At 36.0% G+C, this 21,597-nt stretch overlaps 1 protein-coding gene across 2 annotated transcripts; it reads left to right on the top strand.

Moving 5' to 3' along the window:
• The first annotated feature begins 227 nt into the window (after nucleotides 1–227).
• On the top strand, nucleotides 228–20,497 carry LOC116302954 (serine/threonine-protein kinase 17A). 2 transcript variants are annotated; one of them, XM_089027698.1, is made up of 10 exons: nucleotides 228–332; nucleotides 6,676–6,845; nucleotides 7,024–7,245; nucleotides 7,376–7,532; nucleotides 16,167–16,293; nucleotides 16,693–16,741; nucleotides 16,958–16,984; nucleotides 17,622–17,774; nucleotides 18,426–18,618; nucleotides 19,329–20,497. In XM_089027698.1, the coding sequence occupies exons 2-10, from the start codon at nucleotides 6,778–6,780 to the stop codon at nucleotides 19,377–19,379; spliced, it is 1,047 nt and encodes a 348-aa protein (XP_088883824.1). In that variant the 5' UTR covers nucleotides 228–332; nucleotides 6,676–6,777; the 3' UTR covers nucleotides 19,380–20,497. The 2 variants fall into 2 exon arrangements, with proteins under 2 accessions (XP_088883824.1, XP_088883826.1); XM_089027700.1 differs by lacking the exon at nucleotides 228–332 and having other exon boundaries at nucleotides 6,191–6,845; nucleotides 18,426–18,645.
• The last annotated feature ends 1,100 nt before the right edge of the window (nucleotides 20,498–21,597 follow it).

Raw genomic sequence — 21,597 nt, 5'->3', positions numbered from 1 at the left:
TGTATTTCATAAGATTTAGTTGAATCAAGTCTAAAACACGTTTGTAATAAAAAAAGTTAGCAACTTTAATCGAAAACTCGTACCGAAAAACATTTTCAAACCTAAACCTTGCTAGAACGACAAAATTGATTGGTTAACACTGTCGTATTATCTTCGGAAACATTTCGGAAAAGCGTTCGATGGTCTACATGATTGCGGGCTCAGCATTTTCTCAAAACAAAATGGCTGCCTTGCGTGGAGGGAAATTTGAAAGCACTTGAAGTTAAAGACAATAATGGTGCACTTGAAAGATGGTATAAATCCTTTAAGTACTCGAGATGCTTTAAAGTAAGGTATGTTTATGAGATATTGGTATGTAATCTAGTAATTATTAAAAATTTGTCGCTGAAAACGGGTTTGTAAGCCTGTTAAAACTCGTATTTTTAGTCTCTTAGGATCAGTATAAAGTTATTGTCTGTCCAGTTTACTTCTTGTCGCGTGAGAAAGTATTTTTGAGGTTTCCTCGTGCTAAATACTAAAACTTCAGTTCTTTCTCTTCGACTTTTCGAACTATAGCCTAGTTCATGTTATCTTACATAAGTCTACTTTTGATTAGTATCACAAACCTGCAAAACAGCTGAAGCCCTGCGCATTTAATGTGGTTGTTGATAGTCGACACATAATTCAAACAAAGATAGCTCACCTTCAAAGTTTAACTCCAAGAAATAATTTATTTTCTCTTGTTGACTCGTGATAAATCACCCTTTTAAACAATTCTGGGTGCCCATTCCTTCTACTTATAGTCTGTACATAATAGGTTTAGAAAAACAACATTTGGGTTACCTGTTTAGTGTTGTTGACAAGCTTCTCCCTTCCTTCCGTACTCCCTCCAATCTTATCTCTTTTTTTTCTGCTCAGTTTCTTCCATCCTTTTTCCTTCCCTTTATCCTTTTCACTTTTCTTCTTTCAAGTTTGTTCTTTCATTCACTCATTCATTCATTTATTCTTTCTTTCTTTCTTTTCCTACTTTTTTGACCATGTGTTACAGAATTCCCAAACAATGCATCGTTTAAAAAACAATAGACTATTTGCAACTAAAAGGTCACTTGACCCTACCTACCTTAAAACGAGCAGCTTTGTCAAAATGAACATCCGGAATGAAAAGAGCTCCTAGATATTAGTACGAAAGATTTTATAAGGATTTGTATGGGAAAATACGTTGGATGGCAAGAGGTTGCCAGCCAACACTTTTCCCATACAAATCCTTATAAAATGTTCGATTTTTCATTTAATGCCATTTATGCCATAGTCAACATTAAGAGCTGAAACTTCGCCCTCTTACTAATGTTGAGCTGCTCTTTTCATTTCGTTTTCACACAACTGCTCTTTTTAAGGGAGGTAGGGTCACGTGAACTGTTAGTGCAAGCCGTCTATTATATATGGGAATGTAACCGTGTTTCCAAAGAGTTGCGCTTCTTTCTCAGTTGATTTCTACTGATAGAGAGGGAGGAAAACCTAGAAAACGTCGAGAAAAAGCCTCGAAGCACAAAAGAGAGCCAACATCCAACTCTACTCATATTAATACAGGTTCTTTTGTGTTATCAATGAGAGTAGATCAATAATACAATGCCCTTTATCAAATCACACATTTTCGCAGGGTCCAAGTTCAAGGCTTTAACATATTAATCATATACAACATATTTCTACAAAAGCATTCATTTGGAGTAATCATAACGGAACCTAACCCTTTATTTCCTAGGTCTTAACTTTAAATTGGCACATAGCATATCAAGTATGAATCTAATTCTTTATCTTCTAGGAGGAAATAGCAACCATCACAGACATGTAGATAAGAGCAAAAAATGTCACGAATCTTTAGAAAATTGATCTTATACGTACACTCTTGTATAGAATGCTTTATAAAAATTGCATAGAGAGGAAATTTCCTTAAATGTCATCAGACGATACTTGATATCACTCAAGACTGACCGCCTGTGTACTTGACTACAGATAGATGCGAGTTTACCGCCAAAGGTCAAATTTTCTTTGAAGCCAGTATGTTAGGAACGCGCGACTTGGACAATTATAGCCCGAAAGGAAAGATATTTGGTGAACTGACGGAAAAGCTTTCGTTGTATAATCCTATTTTCATGGAGTGTTATCTGTAAGCGCAATGATGGGTTCTCGCCTAGCACTGAGCAAACACAAACTCGTCGCAAGCAGAAAGAAAAAGTTCTTAGTATTCTTGCGCACGCTGGAAGCTTTTTTTAGTCGGTCGAAAAAAGCTTTATCTATAAGGATGAGCATCCTAGAAAAGTATATGCTAAGGCTTTTTCAAATTCTCTACTTTTTGTTCATATTATACTATATATATCCGTGAAAAAGTCAGCTAACAAAATTGTACAAATTAGTGTAAAGTTTTATAGGTCTACATTTTACTGAGGTCTACTGAGCTTACTAATTTGGGCAAATTTATGCAATTTCTTACCAAGTTTTATACGGAAATATGGTATGCACTCTAAGAAGGGGTGCATTTTTGCATCAACATATTTATCAATTGCTATATTCATACTCATTTTAATGCAGCAACTTTCAAGGCAAATCAGATAGGCATTCCTCTACAAAACAACGTGCAGCAATTTGCACTAACAATACACTTAATCCTCGTGAAATCAAAATTAAGTTTTGTCACAGTTGATATACTTATAACTAAAAACACATATGTTACCACTCAATGATCACGCGTAGAACGTTCGAGTTTGAAAACCTGACAAATGGACGGAAACTCTAAACACTTGAATAAATGCTGTCAAAGAAGAGGTTGCAAGGTCTGTAGCCTGAGGGCTAGTTTGTCTGCTCTTTAACTTGTCAAGCTCCACAACAATTATGTTGAAGAATCTTATTTTTTATTAGAGGCATGTAATTATCAGTAGACGTGTGTAAGATTTAACATCTGGTTACAAATTTCATAATCAACTGAATTTGGCCATGACCTTCTGGATAAGAATTATGATATGCTTGTAGTGAATACACACAAGTAAAGGTGCTAGTTTTTAAAAGTGTTTCTGGTAGGGTAAAGTATAGGTAGGGAAAAGATGCTGTTACACAAGGGAATTTTCCTTGCAACTACAACTTGCCTCGGAATTTTGTTGCGAACAGGAATACGAAGCAACTCATGACATGTGAATGACATGTGGTCTGAAATAGGAAATACTACTCCCAAGTTTCGTCGTTTCATTCTATTGTGAGATTTCCCTTTAGAAATGAGCAGCTCGTATAATTTGCCACCTATTTCTTATTCATTTTCTTCTTCCATTCATTTTTCTTTTCTTCTCGTGAGTCCTATGCACCATACTGACACTTTGGAGCACGTACTCCTGCCCTAATTTCCTCTGTTTTTTGTTCTTTATTTGCTGCATTTCTTTTACCGTACATCCTTCTTTCCCCACTTTTACAACCCTTTTCTTGTCTATCATTACTACTCTGCTCCCTCACCTTTTCTCTCTCCTGTAGTCTCGTATTCTCCAATTATCACAGTCTCTCTAATACATTCCTTAAGTTAATCCTTTCTTAACTTGCAAAGCCCCTTTCTTGTCCTTCATTCTAACTCCTCTCCCCCTCCCCCCTCCCGACCAAACCATATCCAAGCTAACTAATTACACTCTAGAATTCCGCCATCTCAAACAACATGTTATCAGCATGTTACTTTAGATGTTACTTTATAGCAGTGTCTGAGTCCATCTTATATATAGCAAATTTCATAGTTAATAGCGTGGCAAGAGCTGGATAGGAGCCAAGCGCGCGCGTGTTTTGACTTAAAAGTTCCCGCCAAACTACAAGAATCAGTAGAAACCAAGCACTTTTGGCGAGTGCATACCATATATTCGTGAAAAACCTTGTAAGAAATATCACGAATTTGCACAAATTATTAAGTTCAGTAGACCGTAGACCTACAAAACTTTGCACTAATTTTTACAATTTTGTTGCACTCTATGTTTTCTCGTTAAGATGTGTGTCGTGTTTCTCTTTGTCGAGACCAGTATGGGACCCCCTCCCTCCACCATATGCCCGCCGGGATCCAATTTAAGTTCGCAAGACTCAAACACATCTTTTATAAATAGACTCCGTCTTTGATAGCTGACAGATTGCTAGGGCTTTCAAAAATCGTCACTTTTAACTGCGGCATTCCTATAGTTCCTGTGTAAATGGGGCATCAATATACAGTACAAATTGTCGTGTTTGCATCCTCGGCTTATCAACTAGAGTAGGCTATTAACATTTTCGAAATTTTGCTTTTTAATTGAGAGTCATCAAATACATAGAAAAAAAAAAGGGGTAAAAATGACATATAAAAGAGACTAAAAAAGCTAAATAAAAAACAATGGATAAATCTAAGAAAATTGAAAACGGTCTTATTTTACGATAAAACTTTTGGTCCGTTTTTGTTATCTTTCATCCCGCACAATTACTCAGTATTCAGTACGTAGAACCAGTAAAACTAGTACAGATTTCTTCTCGACCTTCCTGTTTCATAAAATGAGTGGTTTGGTTTATTGCGAGCTGGTTCTCATTCAACAAGATGTACTCTTGAGATGTCTGTCAAAAACTCCCTCCTTCCGCTATTTCATTTTCTTGTGTTGTTGAAGTACACAATTACTAGCGCCGGAAATAGTTTTCATTGATGTCCAGAAGAAGCTGTCATTGAAGCTCGTCATGAACAGTGCTACAGTGAACGTTGCCTACTACTTTCCAACACTCGTGTACGAAGACTATCATAGTCTTTAAATCCTTCCATTTTCTAGTCCCTTTCTTTCCTATTCTCATTTTTATATTTCTTTAACACTTTAGATAATATGCTATTTTCACCATCCTATACCATTTCAAACATTTAGCTGAGTTGACAGAACAATCTCAAGGTCAACCAATCAGAATTGAGTATTCAACATCATATTTCGATTAGCATTTTCCACGATTCTGCCAAGAGAAGCCATGAGATATGAATTTTTCATTCTTTAAATTTATCATAAATGCTACTAGTTGAACTCATGGTGGAATTCTAGTTCATTCAACACAGCCCCAGCTAGGAAAATGCTAACCAAAAATTGACCCATAATGCCGTTCGGGGAAAGCAGTCAACACAACTCGTTTGTTTTCCTTCAATTTCTCTCGCTCTCTCTTTTTCCCTCTCTCTCTCTTTCTCCTTCTCTCTCTCTCTCTCTCTCGCTCTCGCTCTCTCTCGTCAAAATATTCAAATGATGTATCGTAACATGCGATTTTTTTAAAAATCCTGTATAACCTTTATCGTACGTTATATAATTTTGCATAGTATTTCTTCGCATTTCCCCTATTCCCTTCATCCTTTATTTTTCTTCTTTTGTTTTTCCTATATTGTGAATCCAACAACGACTATCCATCCTCATCACTTTTAATTAACAACAAAGCAGAAAGCAAAACCTTATGTCAAGAATTTTAATATTTTTCTTGAGATGTGCGGCATTTTTCATGACAATTCAGACAGCACATCAGTCATGAGAAATATTTGAGATTTCTTATCACAACATGCAATCATTAAACATTGGTTAGAAACATTGGTTAGAAATTTTATTTCGCAAAATTACTATATTGGTTAGAAATTAGAGCGAATAGTATATTTGTTCCACTGAAATTGTCTTTAGGAATAAATTTTTGAAGTAAAATCAGTAAGCTGTTCTTGTGTCGATATCTGAGTCTAAAATTGCGCCTTTGTATTCAACCAATTTTTTCACATAATATGGAAATAAAAATATTTGATTTAGGAAGTGATTAAATTTTTAAAATAATCTTTATTAGAGTCCATGTGAACGAGACATCACAAGACAAAATCAAGTGACTACTCCTTCCTTCCCTCTTTCATCTTCTTTTTTCCCCTTCAGCCAAAAATGCGACGCGACAACGCATTCAAATGCTTAGATACATTACTGTACTCGAAGGAGGCAGGGGGTGTCACGTTTCGTGGTTAGGTATTCCGTTAACGTCACAGGATACCATACTACGTACAGCTCATCGTCTGATGACTCATTTTTCAGTTTTCTTCCCCTTTAATTACCTTTTTCTCATATTTTCTCCTATTTTGTCGTCTAGTTTCACACCCACATAATATTATTCACATCACACATCACACTCCACACACCTTGATTTCACAAATCATTATGGTAATAATTTTACAGGATGAAAATACACTCCGCCAACAAAAGTACATCGCAAGCGGTATTGACTGGACAGTATCATCCTTGATCCGAGTCGAGCCCTTCAAAGTCATTTTATTTCGTGAATCGTCTTTGTTTTATGAAGTCAATAAGTCTATTCCCTTAAGGAAACAAAAATCTTTAATACAAGGGTAAAGTAATATTTTGGAATATTTTTGCTAAGGTTGATTAATGTTCGAGTCAGTAGACGTTGGAGGCTGATTGCACCGCGATAAGAAAAAAAATCCGATAAACCAGACAAACATGCATCATCGAATGAAGATTGCATTTCTTTCAAACCTTTCGTGACTATTGCCTTCATACGGGCACTTCAACTCAACCGGATATGACGTATTTAAAGATAGGTCAAAAATTACATGATTTTGGAAACAGCTGATTGGCTAATCACAAATTGATTGCCCGGAAAAGTAATGGTGGTTGGTTGATGGTTGCATAACTTCCTTTAAACCAGACCCCGTTGCCATATGCTTCAGCTGTTGTTCTGTCCTTGGATATCACATTGAATCGAGAAGTACACACTTCAGGCGGCCGGCTCTGCAGCTACATTTCAAAGATGTGCACTATAACTCCAATAACGGAACCCATAGAAAACTACTACGAAATCCACGAGCAAATAGGAAGGTAAGACAACCGAGGTTTTCGTTTTCCTTAAAGCACAAGTTCATTTTTGTCAGGCTTATCGCTTAAGCGTCTGGTAAGAAACAGACTAATTAACATTTTTCTTGAGTTCCACTCACGGATATATTTTTATTTTTCGGGTAAAATAGAAAATTTATATTTTTCCACTCTTATTATTTAGAGGGCAGTATGCAGTTGTCAGACAATGTACTCAGAAATCTACGGGGCTACAGTTTGCAGCGAAGTTTGTCCGCAAGAGAAGGAAAGGACAAGACTGTAGAAGTGAGGTCTGGCATGAGGTCGAAGTATTGAGCGCAATAAATACACCGTACCAACACACTAAAATTGTGACATTACACGAAGTCTTCGAGACTAGAAATGAGCTGATCCTAATTTTAGAACTGTAAGTCCTATTTCTTGTTTTTATTTCCAGAAATCAAGATATTTTTATTTTGTATTTGTAAATAACGCTTGGTACTACAGTACATTTTGTATACATTATAATTGGTGTCTTTGGGTTACAAATTCAACAGAGCACTCGGGGGTGATTTGCATCGGCACTGTGTCGCGCTAGACACAGATGAACCGTCATCATCAAGAAGCGAAAAAGAAGTCGTATTCCTTCTTCGTCAGATACTAGAAGGAATGAGGCATCTCCACAACCAAAACTACGTGCATCTGGACATAAAGGTAAGCGAAATAGCGACGTCATTTTCAAACACAGCCTCGCCTATGTTGCTATTCCTAAATCGAATTAATTCAAACATGTGCAGTGAGACTAATGATTATTTATCACACGCATTTATAAAGACCTAGTTTTTCGATTTGGCTGTCAAAGTTATTCAGTACTGTTTTGATGTCTTGATTTCGGGTCACGTTTCATTTCACAAGAACTTTGGCATTCTTAATCTTAAACGGCTAACAACCTTCACTTTCACAATTGACAGTTTAAATCCTATGGTATTATTTTTCATCTTGGTTGGAACTCCGCGTCGGCTTGTGGTTATAATAGTTGCATTTGTTATAAATTTGTAATGAGGAAACGACGCCGATCTCAGCGAACTCCAGCTCGAGTAAACAAAAAAACTTTCAACAAAATCTAAAATTTTATGTACAGATAATTATTCTTACTACGTGATATTTGTATAGAAATATAGAATTCCCTTGAGCTTAGGATAATTGAAATATTTTAATTAATGTATGTACAGCTTGTGGCATCAAACGTATGAATATTACATTTTTTAAATGAACGTACATATCAGAATCGGAGACTACATCTAATAAGATTTGATATTGTTCCTCAAATCAAGCAGATATATCTCAAACAGTTAGGGAGGAAAAAAAAAAACAAGATTCGATGTCTTTATTTTATGAATATTCAAACTATTCACGTGACCAAACTTGAAAATCATCTTTAAAAAAACTGAATAGCGAAACATCTGTTTGTTAAGGAAATGGTTTTCGTCTCGTCTGTCGAGCTTTTGCTGATTGACATAGTAACTCCAGCAATGAAACTTAATTTCAATATACAATGAAATTCTTCATATCAAAATGAACCAATACTGATGTGTAAGTAAAGGTTCAAAATTTTGGGTTTTTACTTTAAAAAAATGAAATGAAATAACTTATTTTCTTGACTATATTATGAAGATCTGAGCATGGAAGTCATTTTTGATATTACTAAATCAATTACGTAGGTTTTCTTGTCCTTTTGTTTTTCATATTTACCATTTTTAGCAAAAATTTTAATAGCATTAGCTATTCCACTCAACATCACAAGAGCTTGGTCGAGCACCTTTTATTTGATCCACAAGAGTTTTGTGAAGATATGACAGATCGATTCTTAAGTGATGCTAAAATCTACCGGCTTCAACCTTGTCATTTGATTCATTATTCTTATAATCCTGCAAATAGACTAAAAAGTCGTACCCGCATTTAAGAATCCTGTTCCATTTTTCATTTTTTTCAATTCTTTTCTGTATTATTATTATTATTATTATTATTATTATTATTTATTTATTTATTTATTTATTTTTGATTAAAGTGTACAATAGCGTACAATAATAAACTGTTAAGAAAAGTCTTTTAGATTTCTTATCTTGAAGGAATCATTAAAGATTTCAATCCATGTGTAATGTTCATGTATTTGCTTGTTTTCTTGTTTCAACATTACATGTGTAATGTCGGATAAAGTTACAAGCATAGTCTCTACAGAGAAAACGAGCTCAATTTCTTTAAAAAACCACTTCAATTAGGAATCGCGGTAGAAACAAGTATAATCAAAACATATGGAAATAGAATCACTATTTAGTCGTAAGAACAACTACTAAGAATAAGAAGACAGTAGTTTCTGGAAGACGTACTTGGGCCCCCTGCTGTTGTGTTGATATTAGACTTGGGTTTGCAAACATATGTAATGGGATGGGTGGAAACGTGTTTATTTACTAGTGATCAGCTGTTTGTATTGTAAAAAACTGATTAAGTTACTGTACCGTAGAAAATGAGCCGTGAATTGACTGTTATCTGTTCCAATATTATTGCCTAAATATCCTCGGTTCTAGTGCCAGGTCTAAGGTTAGTTTTTAAGTAGTTGCTATAACCGGAATATCTGTAATATTGGCCTTCTTTTGAGCTGTATTAATGCTTTGTTTGTTTCGCTTGAAAACTAATTTCTTTCTTTACTCGTTCTTCAATTTTGTACCTACTCATTGTTGGCTTAAAGCTTAGATATTTTGACACACAAAAAGAAAACTGTATATAAATTATTTGTTTTGCTCCGACCGTTGGCCATCCGCTCGGCAAGAATTTAGAGCATTCGTGGAATCAACCTCTTGTTATAATCCATTTAAGGCTTGCACTATAATATTTTCGTGTCTTCAGTTGACTTAATAACCTTTGCTGATTCGCATGGAAAAACGGATTCTTTTTTTATCTGCGTTAAGTTCCTAAGCTTACAGCGGTCCAAATTTGGCAATCACCTCTGTGATTCTCCAAGATCATACGGCTTTTGGCTCATGTTATCCAACTAGATTACATCTATCTTGAGATATACACTTTAAAATAGATAGTCTGCATAAATATAACTGTGTTAATGATAGATCACTTTATATAAAAGACGCAGAGGTCATGTATTGTGTTTGTTGGACCCTACAGCGCTAGCAGACCTATAGAAGTATATTAGGATGATATTTTTAGTTACAGGGTATGCATCTGGTCATTGCCAATAAAATTGCAGCATTGCAACAAGTAGCGCGCAGCAGCATCCACGAACATGTTTGGCACTGCTAGTTCTACTAAAGACGCAAGCGTTACCGCGCAAGCTCTAATCCTCCATGCTTAAGGATAAATAGAGTGACCCTCGTGTGTGTGCGCTTCCGTTCTTTCTTAAACACCAGTAGAAGCTGAAATATCCATGTGGGAGCAAAGCATTCGGCTGCATTCAGTTGCAAAAAGAAAAAAAAAATTGGGAGATTTAAGTAATCATCCTTAAGAAAAATTCTCAACAACGAAGCATAACGATAATCATACTTAGTATTTTGTTGTACAAGATCTATTTATAATTCGCATAGAGTAAAAGACTTTTTAATTTGAACTTCACAAGGTTTAAGACTGATAAATGTTGACATTACTTAGTAATCCTTGGTGGGTAACTAATGAATTGAGTCAATAGATTTGGATGTTTGATTAAAGAGTCCTGATGGATTTAATCCCAAGGTATTTCAATTAAATCAGTCGAAAGCTGTGGTTTACTTTGATAAAACGATATTCAGTTTGTGGTTTTTTAATGTCAATTGATGCCCTTGTTGACAACGTTGAGTTAGATATAGTAATCTATGAGTGTATTTTATGCTCGTTTATTAGGCTGTCCTTATGCTATATTTCTTGGCTTATGAGGGTAGCTCTTAGAAGCCAGTGGCTATCAAACCCTGCAAAACCCCGTTCCATGATCGAATTTAAATTTAGAAGCAGCCTTTCTAGAGAGAGGACGGAAGCTAGAGAACACGGAAAAAAACCCTTGAAGGACAGGTTAGAACCAACGAGTAAACCTATTCATGTATGCTGGAGAGGAAGTTTGCCAGTTGTGTCGACCTATTTCGAAGATCGTTGCTGCACTAAGAACCTCAAGTAACAAGCCAAGGCTCCAGAGAACGTCAGTACTTTTAATGGCTATAGCTCTCCACTAATTATCATCTCAAGCAGCCTTGCTTGGAGCAATTTGTGAAGTCAATAAATGAAAATGCACCATGAAGAAACTAATTACAGCTAAAAGTACCGGCGTTCTCTGCGGTCTTGGCTTGTTGCTTGAGGCTATTGGTGCGACTACGATTTCTGAAATAGGTGTATATAGACTAATAGCACTACAGTAATGTAATTAATATCAACAACGATAAGTTATCATTAATATAACATCAACGATTAAGAGGGGTCACAACACTGAATCAGGTGTCGACGGCTTTCCAGGATGCAAAAGCACCGCACAACAACAACCACAGCAACAACAACAATAACAACAACAACAACAATAATAATAATAATAATAACAACCACAACAATAGCAACAACAACTACTACTACTACAACAACAACAGCAACAACAACAGCAACTACTACAACAACAACAGCAACGACAACAGCAACTACTACAACAACAACAGCAACAACAACAGCAACTACTACAATAGCAACAACATAACGACAGCATAAGCAACTGACAACAACAACAAAATAAAATTCTGTCAAATCAAACTATATTGCATTATTTTACGGAACATTCCTAGAGTATTGCTCATTTTCCTGACGCGCGACTGCCATCAACGTCAATCATTATATCAATATCTTTACGGTACATATATACCTTACATACATTCTTTTGTTCACCTTTTTTAAGATTTATGTTTTGCGCATTGCCTTTGCCACTTTCAAATGCCATTCATTTTTTAACTTCACATACTTGAAAAAGTTCGAACATATTTGATTAAAGATGTGTGCTCGTTGACTTTGGGACGTGCACAACCTATTGCACTTCAAAGGCCAATAACCCAGCTATCGAGTTTACACGCAAAAGATCTATAAGCGTCGGAAATGAACTATGTTCCTACATGAAGGCTCTCAACCTTTTCAACCAAAAAGGGTTCAACGCACTGTAGTTGATGATTTTTCAAAGATTAAGAAGAGATTTCATATTGAAGGACAGCTCCAGGTGTGGACCTGAATAACGTAAAACGATTTCAAAGCTATCAAAATGTCTGTTACTTGAGAGGCGGAAGGTGGGATAAAAGCTCGACCAATCTTTCTTTATCGTTCTTTAATATATCTTTCATTACGTGTGCCACAGCCGACATCTTCAATTCTGAATTTGTTTTTCACAGAAGGTGGAATGATAGGTATCTCCATGACGACGAGGCCTTACTTTCTAAAAATACCGACGCCTATTCTAAGAATAAATCATTTTTGACACAAACACTTTCTGAAATATTCGAGGTTTGAAATGATAAACTTTATTCCACGTGTATAGGAACCGCGTTGATCGTAAACTCTCCTAAAGGTTCTTTTATTTCTAATACTTTTACAGTAAAGTAATGATATTTTTTACATATTTACAACGTGGAGGATGCAAGAGAACTACCCAATCATTTTTGACACAAACACTTTCTGAAATATTCGAGGTTTGAGATCTAAAATGATAAACTTTATTCCACATGTATTGAAACCGCGTTGATCGTAAACTCTCCTAAAGGTTCTCTTATTTCCAATACTTTTACAGTAAAGTAATGATGTTTTTTACATTATTTACAACGTGGAGGATGCAAGAGAACTACCCAATTCGTTAAACAAAGTGCTTGCAACCTAATAGGGCATTGATAAGAAAATTACTCCCCCTTCAAAACCTTAATTTTGTCCGAAAATGCAATAAGTTTTCCAAGGACATCATAGTTAACTACAGTTTTCAAAAGGGCCAAAAAATGAAGTCGTTCGCTTACAGTATAAGGAAGATAAATAAATGGAGTAATCAAGATTTTCTTCAACAGCAAATTTTTTTGGTCTATAGTTAGCGTGATAATAGCTTGTTAGCTTGATCACCTATCTCAAGTAGCAGCCTTCTCTAGTAGGCTCTAATAATCTCACAGGAATTAACTTTGGCTTTTGACTCGAAAGTTTAAACTTCTTCAACAGCCATACAAACCTCTTTATTTTCCTACTACATGTAACAACATTCTCTGTAACTTCATCTACTTTATATCTTTATCCTACAATTCTGTAAATAATTTATACTTTGTGTTTATTTGTGTGTGAATAAATTTGAACTTGAACTTGAACTTTGTTGGTGGCTTGAAAAATCCAGTCATACTCCACCAAGTTAAAAGGTCAAACATGCGTTGTAAACCTTTGAACTGTGTGCAAAAGTTGCTTTGGTTTTGGCTATTATAGATGTATATATATACATTGGTGTGCTTAACATTCATTTATCTGGAGATATCCTGTCAATAATTGCACCTCATTCACAATATCAACCCTAAAAATTGTCTTTCATCATGTCTATGCGGCTTTCCGACGACAATCATAAATCACACTCGTTAAGTTTATCAGCTGAGGGCACTTGAGCTGAGGCCACTGAATGGGATACCTGCGTTGACGTACAAGAAACCCATGAAAAATGATTGGAACTTGAAGGGAATGAGAATCTCTTAAGACAATTACGTAAATCACTTGAAAAATAGATTCCATCAGATTAGTAACTAGGTCTAATAAAAGTAGCCTTGAAACTCGGTGTAGTAGGCGAAGACGCCGTTCTGTATTCTTCGTTTGCACGTTAAGTCATCGCGGCCATGTTGGTACCATTTAACAAAAGATTTATCATTAGCATCCTTAACAAAAGATTTATCATTAGCATCCATTGTTAATGGCACCACAATGGCCGCCATGTTTTTGTCTTTTAACTCTTGGAAATGCTTGCAACCCATCAATGGTTCTTCGTGTTTTTCAATAACGCAACCATAACTAAACTTGACTCTGACAGGTCTCTGATCTCTCTCTTTCTCTCTGCACAAGTGTTTTCTGTTCGTCAAACGTTTCCACGTGTTGGTCATTGGGAAGATTAGTCGGTGAATCCTAGTTGACGTAGAGTATATTTCATACAAACTCACTTACAATTTCGAAAAGATAATGAAATAGGAAGTTCAACGAAGTTCAACGTTATACTCCTCTTTAAATATTAAACTGTCTTCTCAATTCCTTGAATTTGCGTGGTTTTTTTTTTTCAGTTTTGTTGCCGGTCAAGTAGGATGCGCACGCAACCTTTAGAAAACGGTCAAATTCCAAAGATCTTTTGAAATTCAAAATTTCTATGTTGAAATAGATTAGAGAGTCATTCCACTATTCTAATGCTCTTGTCATATTCAATAAATCTCTTCAAGGTGACATAACCAAATCAAGTCCCTAAAATCTTTCTCGGTGATGAGCTTTAGATTAGGATTTTTCAATTGCCCGATTATAGTATTATCCCTTCAATTGAGGATTAACTTGAAGAAGCTTCGCCTGGAGAAGAGCGAAATAAATTAATGATCAATTGAATGGGCTTCAATAGACCCCTATTTGAAGCCAACGCACTTGATATGCCACTAACTTGATATGCCTTATTCTCAAGAGGTTTGTCATGTTGGTATAGCATTCTTTCTTTTTCATGTTATTTCGAAACACGAATCAAAGGTCAATAACAAATTAAGAGGAAAGTGTTTTCAACAACAAGCAATAATGGCAAAAAGCGCCAAAAACTAGACCTTCGTATGAATTTTGATCCCAAATTTCGTTTTGGGTTAACACTCAAAACCTTTTTTAACAGTTAGAATCTGATGTACTATGATAAAATGCTTGTTTGAAGCGGTATTTTCAATTGTACAAAGATGTTTTGTTGCATTTGTGTTAGAATGTTGCTTTGTCAGGCTTTTTTATAGAAAATGTATGGGAAATAAGCAAATGAAGGCCTAAACCTCATTTTCAAATAAAATTTCTACACTTCCAAACAAGTTTCTGAATAACAAGATTTTAGCCTTGTACAACAGCCTTTCTTCAAGAAAATAGTTTTTGGCGCTCACCGCTTGAATACGAAAGGGATTCTCTCTTAAAAGAAATTGATTCAAAGCGATGCCGAATAAAGTAAATGTCTTAAAAATTGTTGTCCCAGGTCTTTAATTCTGATAATATTCGAGAGGATATGATAATCCAGAGCTAACCAAAGAGCCAAAAAGGGATTGGTGTTAACTTGAGTGTAATACGCAATTGTCTGGCACTATTTAAGGCGCTAAACACTGAAATAATACAAACAGTACTCCTACTGGTGTACGGTTGACCGAGCCTGTTTAAAGCTTTGGAGGTTAAGCGTTAAGTTAGGTTAAAATATGGTTCCTGTTCTTCGGTCGTTTACTTTCAGTAAAGCTTATCTCATAAGGGGTTCAGTTTTCATCTGATATACTCTGAATTCTACTTCCGGCTGCAAAAGGATCTGTGTGTGTTCTTTTTCGAGTTTGTTTTTGGATAGTCCCATACTTGAACATATTGTTCCTGCTCTTTGCTCCGTACATTCCCAGCAAAGCTTATCTCATAAGTGTTCAGTTTTCATCTGATACTCTGAATTCTACTTACGGCTACAAGAGGGTGCGTGTGTTCTTTTTCGAATAATGTTTTTGGAGAGTCCCATACTTGAACATATTGTTCCTGCTCTTTGCTCCGTACATTCCCAGTAAAGCTTATCTCATAAGTGTTCAGTTCTGATACTCTGAATTCTACTTACGGCTGTGTGTGTGTCCTTTTTCGAGTAATGTTTTTTTCAAGAGTCCCATACGTTAATATATTGTATGTAATCTTTACTCCGTGCATTCTACGTCCATGCCCTGACTTGGGGTTTTTCTCTTAGATCAGCCCGGGGATTGTTTCAGGGTTCGATAAAGTTGAAAATTTCGTGCCACATCGTAAAGTGCATAGCATATACTCGTGAAAAAGTGAACTAACAAAATTGTACAAATGTAATAGTGCAAAGTTTTGTAGGTCTACCTACGGTCTACTGAGGTTACTAATTTGTGCAAGCTTGTGCAATTTCTTAAAACGTTTTACACGGATATATGGTATTCACTCTAAGGCCTAGGGCAAACGTCGAACTTTCCATGCACCGAACTTAATTACATCAAAGAATGCCGCCTCATTATCACCTGATGTCTATTGTTTTTAATGAGTTCGGTGCATAGAAAGTTCGACGTTTGCCCTAGGCCTAAGGGATATAGTTGATCTAACCGATTGTTCTAATCAGTTTTCGATTTTTTTTTTCAACAGCCTAATAACATTCTACTAATGACAGAAATACGCTACCCCGAAATAAGGATCATAGACTTCGGACTTGCTAGAAAAATTAAACCTGGTGAACAAATATGTCTCATTGTTGGCACTCCTGAATACGTAGGTTAGTTGTAGGTATTTATGTTATACGCCTCCATCAATCCTTTATTTCATTGCCATCCACCCATTCACTCATTCACCCATCCATCCATCCATTCATCCATCCATCCATCTATCCATCCATCCATCCATCCATCCATCCATCCATCCATCCATCCATCCATCCCCTCCGTCCATCCATTCATCCCTCCCTCCCTCCCTCCCTCCCTCCCTCCCTCCCTCCCTCCATCCATCCATCCATTTATTCATTCATTCATTCAATCATTCAGTCACTCAACCCTTTCACTGCTCTATTCATATACCCATTCACTCTGCCCGTTCTTCCATTTCAGTATTCGTTTGTCCATTCATCCAATTATTAATTTGTTTCCTGATTGCATTTTCATCACTTTCTTCACTTTAGCTCCAGAAATATTGGAGTTTGAGCCTGTTGGAAAACCAAGCGATATCTGGTAAGTCAGCTAATAGAAGAGAAATAAATTCATTCTCGTTTGTTAATCTGATCTCTTTGTTTGTTTGTTTGTTTGTTTTTTGTTTCTTTCTTTCTTTTTTCTTCGTGCCTGTAATAAAGACTAAGGAAAAGCAAAATGTAAACTGTACCTTCCGCAAAGATCATCCTACAGTTGAAAAGATCGATATTAAATTGTCGCTATCATTTTTCTTCGCAGGAGCATAGGAGTGGTTGCTTATGTAATGTAAGTTTTAATTTTATTTTTTTTTACCACAAAAGCATGGTTCCATATTAGGGGCCGCGGAGCGAGGTTTTGATTTGGGGGGGGGGGGGGGGGGGGTGGCTAATATATTTCAGAAATCTCCTCCAAACACTGAATTTCACACAAAATATAGAAAATGAATGAAAAAATTCAAAATTGTTGGTGGGGCTGTAGCCCCTCAGCTCCCCTATAGCTCCGCAGTCCCTGCATATGTGCTTTTACGTGCTTTTTTACTTCCTGTCATCATATTAAAGGAAAACCTTAACTTTAATCTAGGACTGGTTAGAACTCTAATCATTGCTAGGTATCTTCATGATAAATTTTTAGATGTGTTTCTTCAACAAAATAATATATTTAAGACCAAGCTTTTGGACTTATCGCGTCCATCATCAGGATCATTTTTAGGGGGGGGGGGGTGGGGTTGGGGGCATGCCCCCACATTCCCTCCTCCCTACGCTAGTGATCAGAATATAAAATCAATGTTAAATCGAAAAATTCGCTACAACTATTAAAGATTAAAGATTTATCATTTTTAACTTTAGCTATAGTGTTTGTATCTCTGCATGGGTCATATGTCATATACTTATTAGATACAAATCTTCTCTCTCATAATTTTTAGGCTTACTGGAATGTCTCCATTTGCTGGGGAAGACAAGCAAGAGACTTGCTACAACGTCTCACTATGTGCAATGGAATTTCCTGAAAGCCACTTTGACTCAATCTCGTACACTGCACGGGACTTTATACAAAAGATTCTACAGCGCTCTCCCGAGTAAGTGAGCCCGAACAAATCCCGTACTCCTCCCATACCCTGTACGACATTTTCCGAAGCCCTTCCGAAGCCATTCGGAAGCTTCCAAGGGAATTAACGTTTCTGAAATAATTCAGGCAGTTTAAGTTTTTATTCGGGATTTTTCCTTGAATTGAAACCTTTTTGGTGACATTATGATAAAACATCGTACAATCCATAAATTGTTTTTTTGTAATATGTCATAGTCGTAATGGATTATTATGTCATATCAACATGGTGGCCTTTAAGTAGTTTATTCTTAAAGTTAAACTTTTTTACATTTTCTTGGTTTTTATATTTACGATAAACAATTTTGTAAATCTGAAAAATATTTGTAAACATTGAAAAATTTGAAGCCATATCTTATTTTTCCGTGTGACGTCATAGCCGCCATCTTGGATCGTGGCATTTCCAACATGGCGGTCAGTCCACAGTATGCCCAGGCTATTATCCTTTTACTTAAAAGACAGTGATATTTTTGCAAATTTCTTCTTTTAAAAAAACCTGATAAATATTTACAAACCTCCATGCATCCACTTGGAAAGCCTAGCCACAGTATAAAAAGCCGGCGCAGCCTGTGGTTAGCCTCTTAATAATAAATTAAATATGACTGTTATAATTGAATTTATCTAGCGATAGACCAACAGTCGAAGAGTGTCTTAACCATCCATGGCTGAACACGGAGGAGTTGATTCAGAAAAGTCCAAGTAGACGAGTCCGTCGGTCGAGTCACCAGCACATGAACGGAGAAGCCAAGGATTCCTGCAAGAACGAACACCACAAGAAAAGAAAAAAGCTTAAAGCAGTTCAACAAAACAACAGCCTGGTACAGATAATCACGTAAAAAAACATAGTAGGTACAAAGTGTCTAAGCGAACGTTCAAACATCTTAAGTTTTTTTGGAGCCACAGGGTTTATTTTTTGTTTGGTTGGTTGGTTCTTTGTTTGTTTGTTATCTATTTAATTGTATTTGTCTGCTGCTTTATTTCTTTATTTCTCCTTCTCCTTCTCCTTCTCCTTCTCCTTCTCCTTCTCCTTCTCCTTCTCCTTCTCCTTCTCCTTCTCCTTCTCCTTCTCCTTCTCCTTCTCCTTCTCCTTCTCCTTCTCCTTCTCCTTCTTCTTCTTCTTCTTCTTCTTCTTCTTCTTCTTCTTCTTCTTCTTCTTCTTCTTCTTCTTCTTCTTCTTTTTCTTCTTCTTCTTTGTTTTACTTCTCGCTTGCTTTTCTCTCTCACTACTTTAGGTTCTTGTTATTTGCCCCTTGCTTCCTTGCTTCCTTTTTTAAGTTTGTTCAACTGTTGGCTCAAGAAGAAGTTTGAACGTTCCCCTTTCCTAAGCAGTTTAGTTGTTACGTGCCCATGTTTTTGGGGAGGGGAGGGGAGGGGAGGGGGGAGGGAGGGTTTGATTTGTTTACTAGGTTAGTGAGGAGTGACCCCCTCATGCAAATCCTGGAATGCCCCTAAGCAAGACAATATTCTTTTGCCCTAAATTATAACACTATTTTAAGTTTCACTAAATCTGTATGATTTTCACAAACAGGAAGAAAAGAACAACACAACAGAAGGAAAACAAGCGTTGGCTTCCTTATAACCAATGTACCCACGTTTAGTTCATCAGGCATGAATCAAAAGACGATCTCAATATGAATAAGTACGGGATCCTTAAGAGTCTAAGGCTTGGGTCAAACGTCTAACTTTACTTGATCCGAACCTAATTGAAACAATAGATAACAAGGCGGTCTTCTTTGATGTGATTAGGTTCGGCTCATGTGAAGTACGACGTTTGACCTAGGCCTTAGAGCTGGTTATGAAAACCTTAGTTTATGATGTATCATATTGTATCTTAGTATATACAGTATATATAATTTGATAACAAATAGACGAATACGTTGGATTTGATTTGGTGAAATGATTTCAAAAAATATGTCTGTCATTAGGCAATGTCTATTAGTAATCCCGATGATTCCAATATTGATTTTCAAGTAAAAAATGTCGAAAATTTAATCTGGCTATATAGTGTATATATTTAACAACTTAGTAATATTGTAGAATAGAAGAAAGTGATAAGGTAGATTATATGAGTTAGAAAGTTTTCGTTAAATATTGTTTTGTTTTTTTTTCATTATTTCCTTAGGTTTATATATTTTTTCTATTAATAGAAATTCTTTTGTTTTTGTAAATGTTAACATTTGTGCTTTCTCAAAAAATTGTGTTGCATACATTCCCATTGGAATGAACCTAAGAAAATGTAAACACGATGTGTGGTACCTAGGAATACTTGTTTGGGAAAACATTTGTAACCGGACGCGAAATTCATAGTTATACCGGAAGTAGGTCAGTGTTAGGATTGAACCGGAAGTGAATTGCTTTGGCATTTTGTTAAAGTATGACTACGGTTACCATGTGAAGCCTTGAAAATAAGGAATTCAGAATAATGTAAGTTAAGATAGTTTAGGTTTTAAAGTACGAGAAAAATTTTATTTTTTCCCCTATTCTAGATGAGCTATTTCCGTCAATGTAAGATTTTTTTTTACTTTATGTATAACGTGCTTAATAAAATAATCCCTCGCCCCTCCCACACCCACCCCAAATGTCATTTTCAACTGCCACTTGTACAAATACATGTTTATCGATATATATTCAGTTTATTATCTTGCTAAAACTTAATTGGCAGCTTTGGAATGAAGCAATAAACTACTTGATATGCGATCTCGTTGTATGACGTTTCAGTGTACGGCTTTTATCTGTCTATATGCATGCGTAGTTTAGTTAGTATTTTGGCTACACTTCATTGCTGCTCTTTTTTCGCGTTTTACCAAAAGAATACTAATAGAATGCAGAGAACATTTATTATTTATGGGAGAGCGGAGATGGGTGAGTAAAAGCTGAATTTTTGTTGAAGCCCCGCTATTCCCAAAGCTGAAAGTAGAATTACCCTGGGTATTTTAGCACCCACAAAGATAAGGAACAGTCGCTTCATAATGACCTTGCTAGACTCAAGTTTAGTTTTATACCCTACATGAACTTCTGACCCTACTTATAACGAGAAATATGATTGGTTCGTTCCTTAACTTCTGGCTTTTCCGCTGTCAAGAGTGCGCGCGGGCTCTTTCAAGTGAAGCAAAACAAAATGGCTGACCAAAATGGAGGGAAATTTGATTTGCAAGAATTTTGAAGTGCAAATTCATGGATATCAAAGATTCTTTAGATACTCAGGAGGGTCTACACCAAGAAAATAAGAAAATACAGGTATTTCTTGAGCATTTGAGAATTCATTGCTTACCAAATTACGTTTAATATCGATCGTGAAACAGCTGAATGTCAGAAGATGTTGCTGTCGCTAAAGAACTCTGACTACTTGTCCTTATTTAACCATATTTTGAAACATAACTTTTCAGTAATTCAGTAACCTTGTTGTATTTACTAAAGTCTTCATTTTCTTAACTTGAAAGTTCTAATTTCTGTGAATACCTTCTTTGTTTTGGCTTAGAATTTAATGCTGAATAGTTCATGCTAGCTACGTACTTAGGTTTATTCTACGATCAAAACATTTAACGATGGCATAAAAAAGATTTGAACAAGTTTACATTCAATGCAGGACGTTTTTCAAGCATTCTAAAGTCCGCTACCAGCTGGGTTTAAAAGTTTTGCTAATATTAGTAGGGGAGTTAGGGCAGGAATTTTAGCAGCACAATCACAGTGTAGCTCAACTTGGAGTAAAAGACAACGAGACTAGATTCTCGCAAGAAGGAAATTCATTATTTGGTGCTTTGAAAATTACTCCTTGCAGCACTTTGGAATGCAGCTCA

The sequence above is a fragment of the Actinia tenebrosa genome, unplaced genomic scaffold (assembly GCF_029948245.1).
Source record: "Actinia tenebrosa isolate PJP-AT-01 unplaced genomic scaffold, QUT_ActTen_1.0 PGA_scaffold11__36_contigs__length_13525064, whole genome shotgun sequence".
NCBI classification, from domain to species: domain Eukaryota; kingdom Metazoa; phylum Cnidaria; class Anthozoa; order Actiniaria; family Actiniidae; genus Actinia; species Actinia tenebrosa.
This window is presented reverse-complemented; position numbering and strand designations above follow the sequence as displayed.

What these genes read in the sequence shown, in the direction of transcription:
- LOC116302954 (XM_089027698.1), top strand. Translation starts at nt 6,778, where the DNA reads ATGTGCACTATAACTCCAATAACGGAACCCATAGAAAACTACTACGAA. An exon ending in ATCCACGAGCAAATAGGAAG is followed by an intron (nt 6,846 to 7,023) that starts GTAAGACAACCG and finishes CTTATTATTTAG; the next exon opens with AGGGCAGTATGCAGTTGTCA. An exon ending in GGAAAACCAAGCGATATCTG is followed by an intron (nt 16,742 to 16,957) that starts GTAAGTCAGCTA and finishes TTTTCTTCGCAG; the next exon opens with GAGCATAGGAGTGGTTGCTT.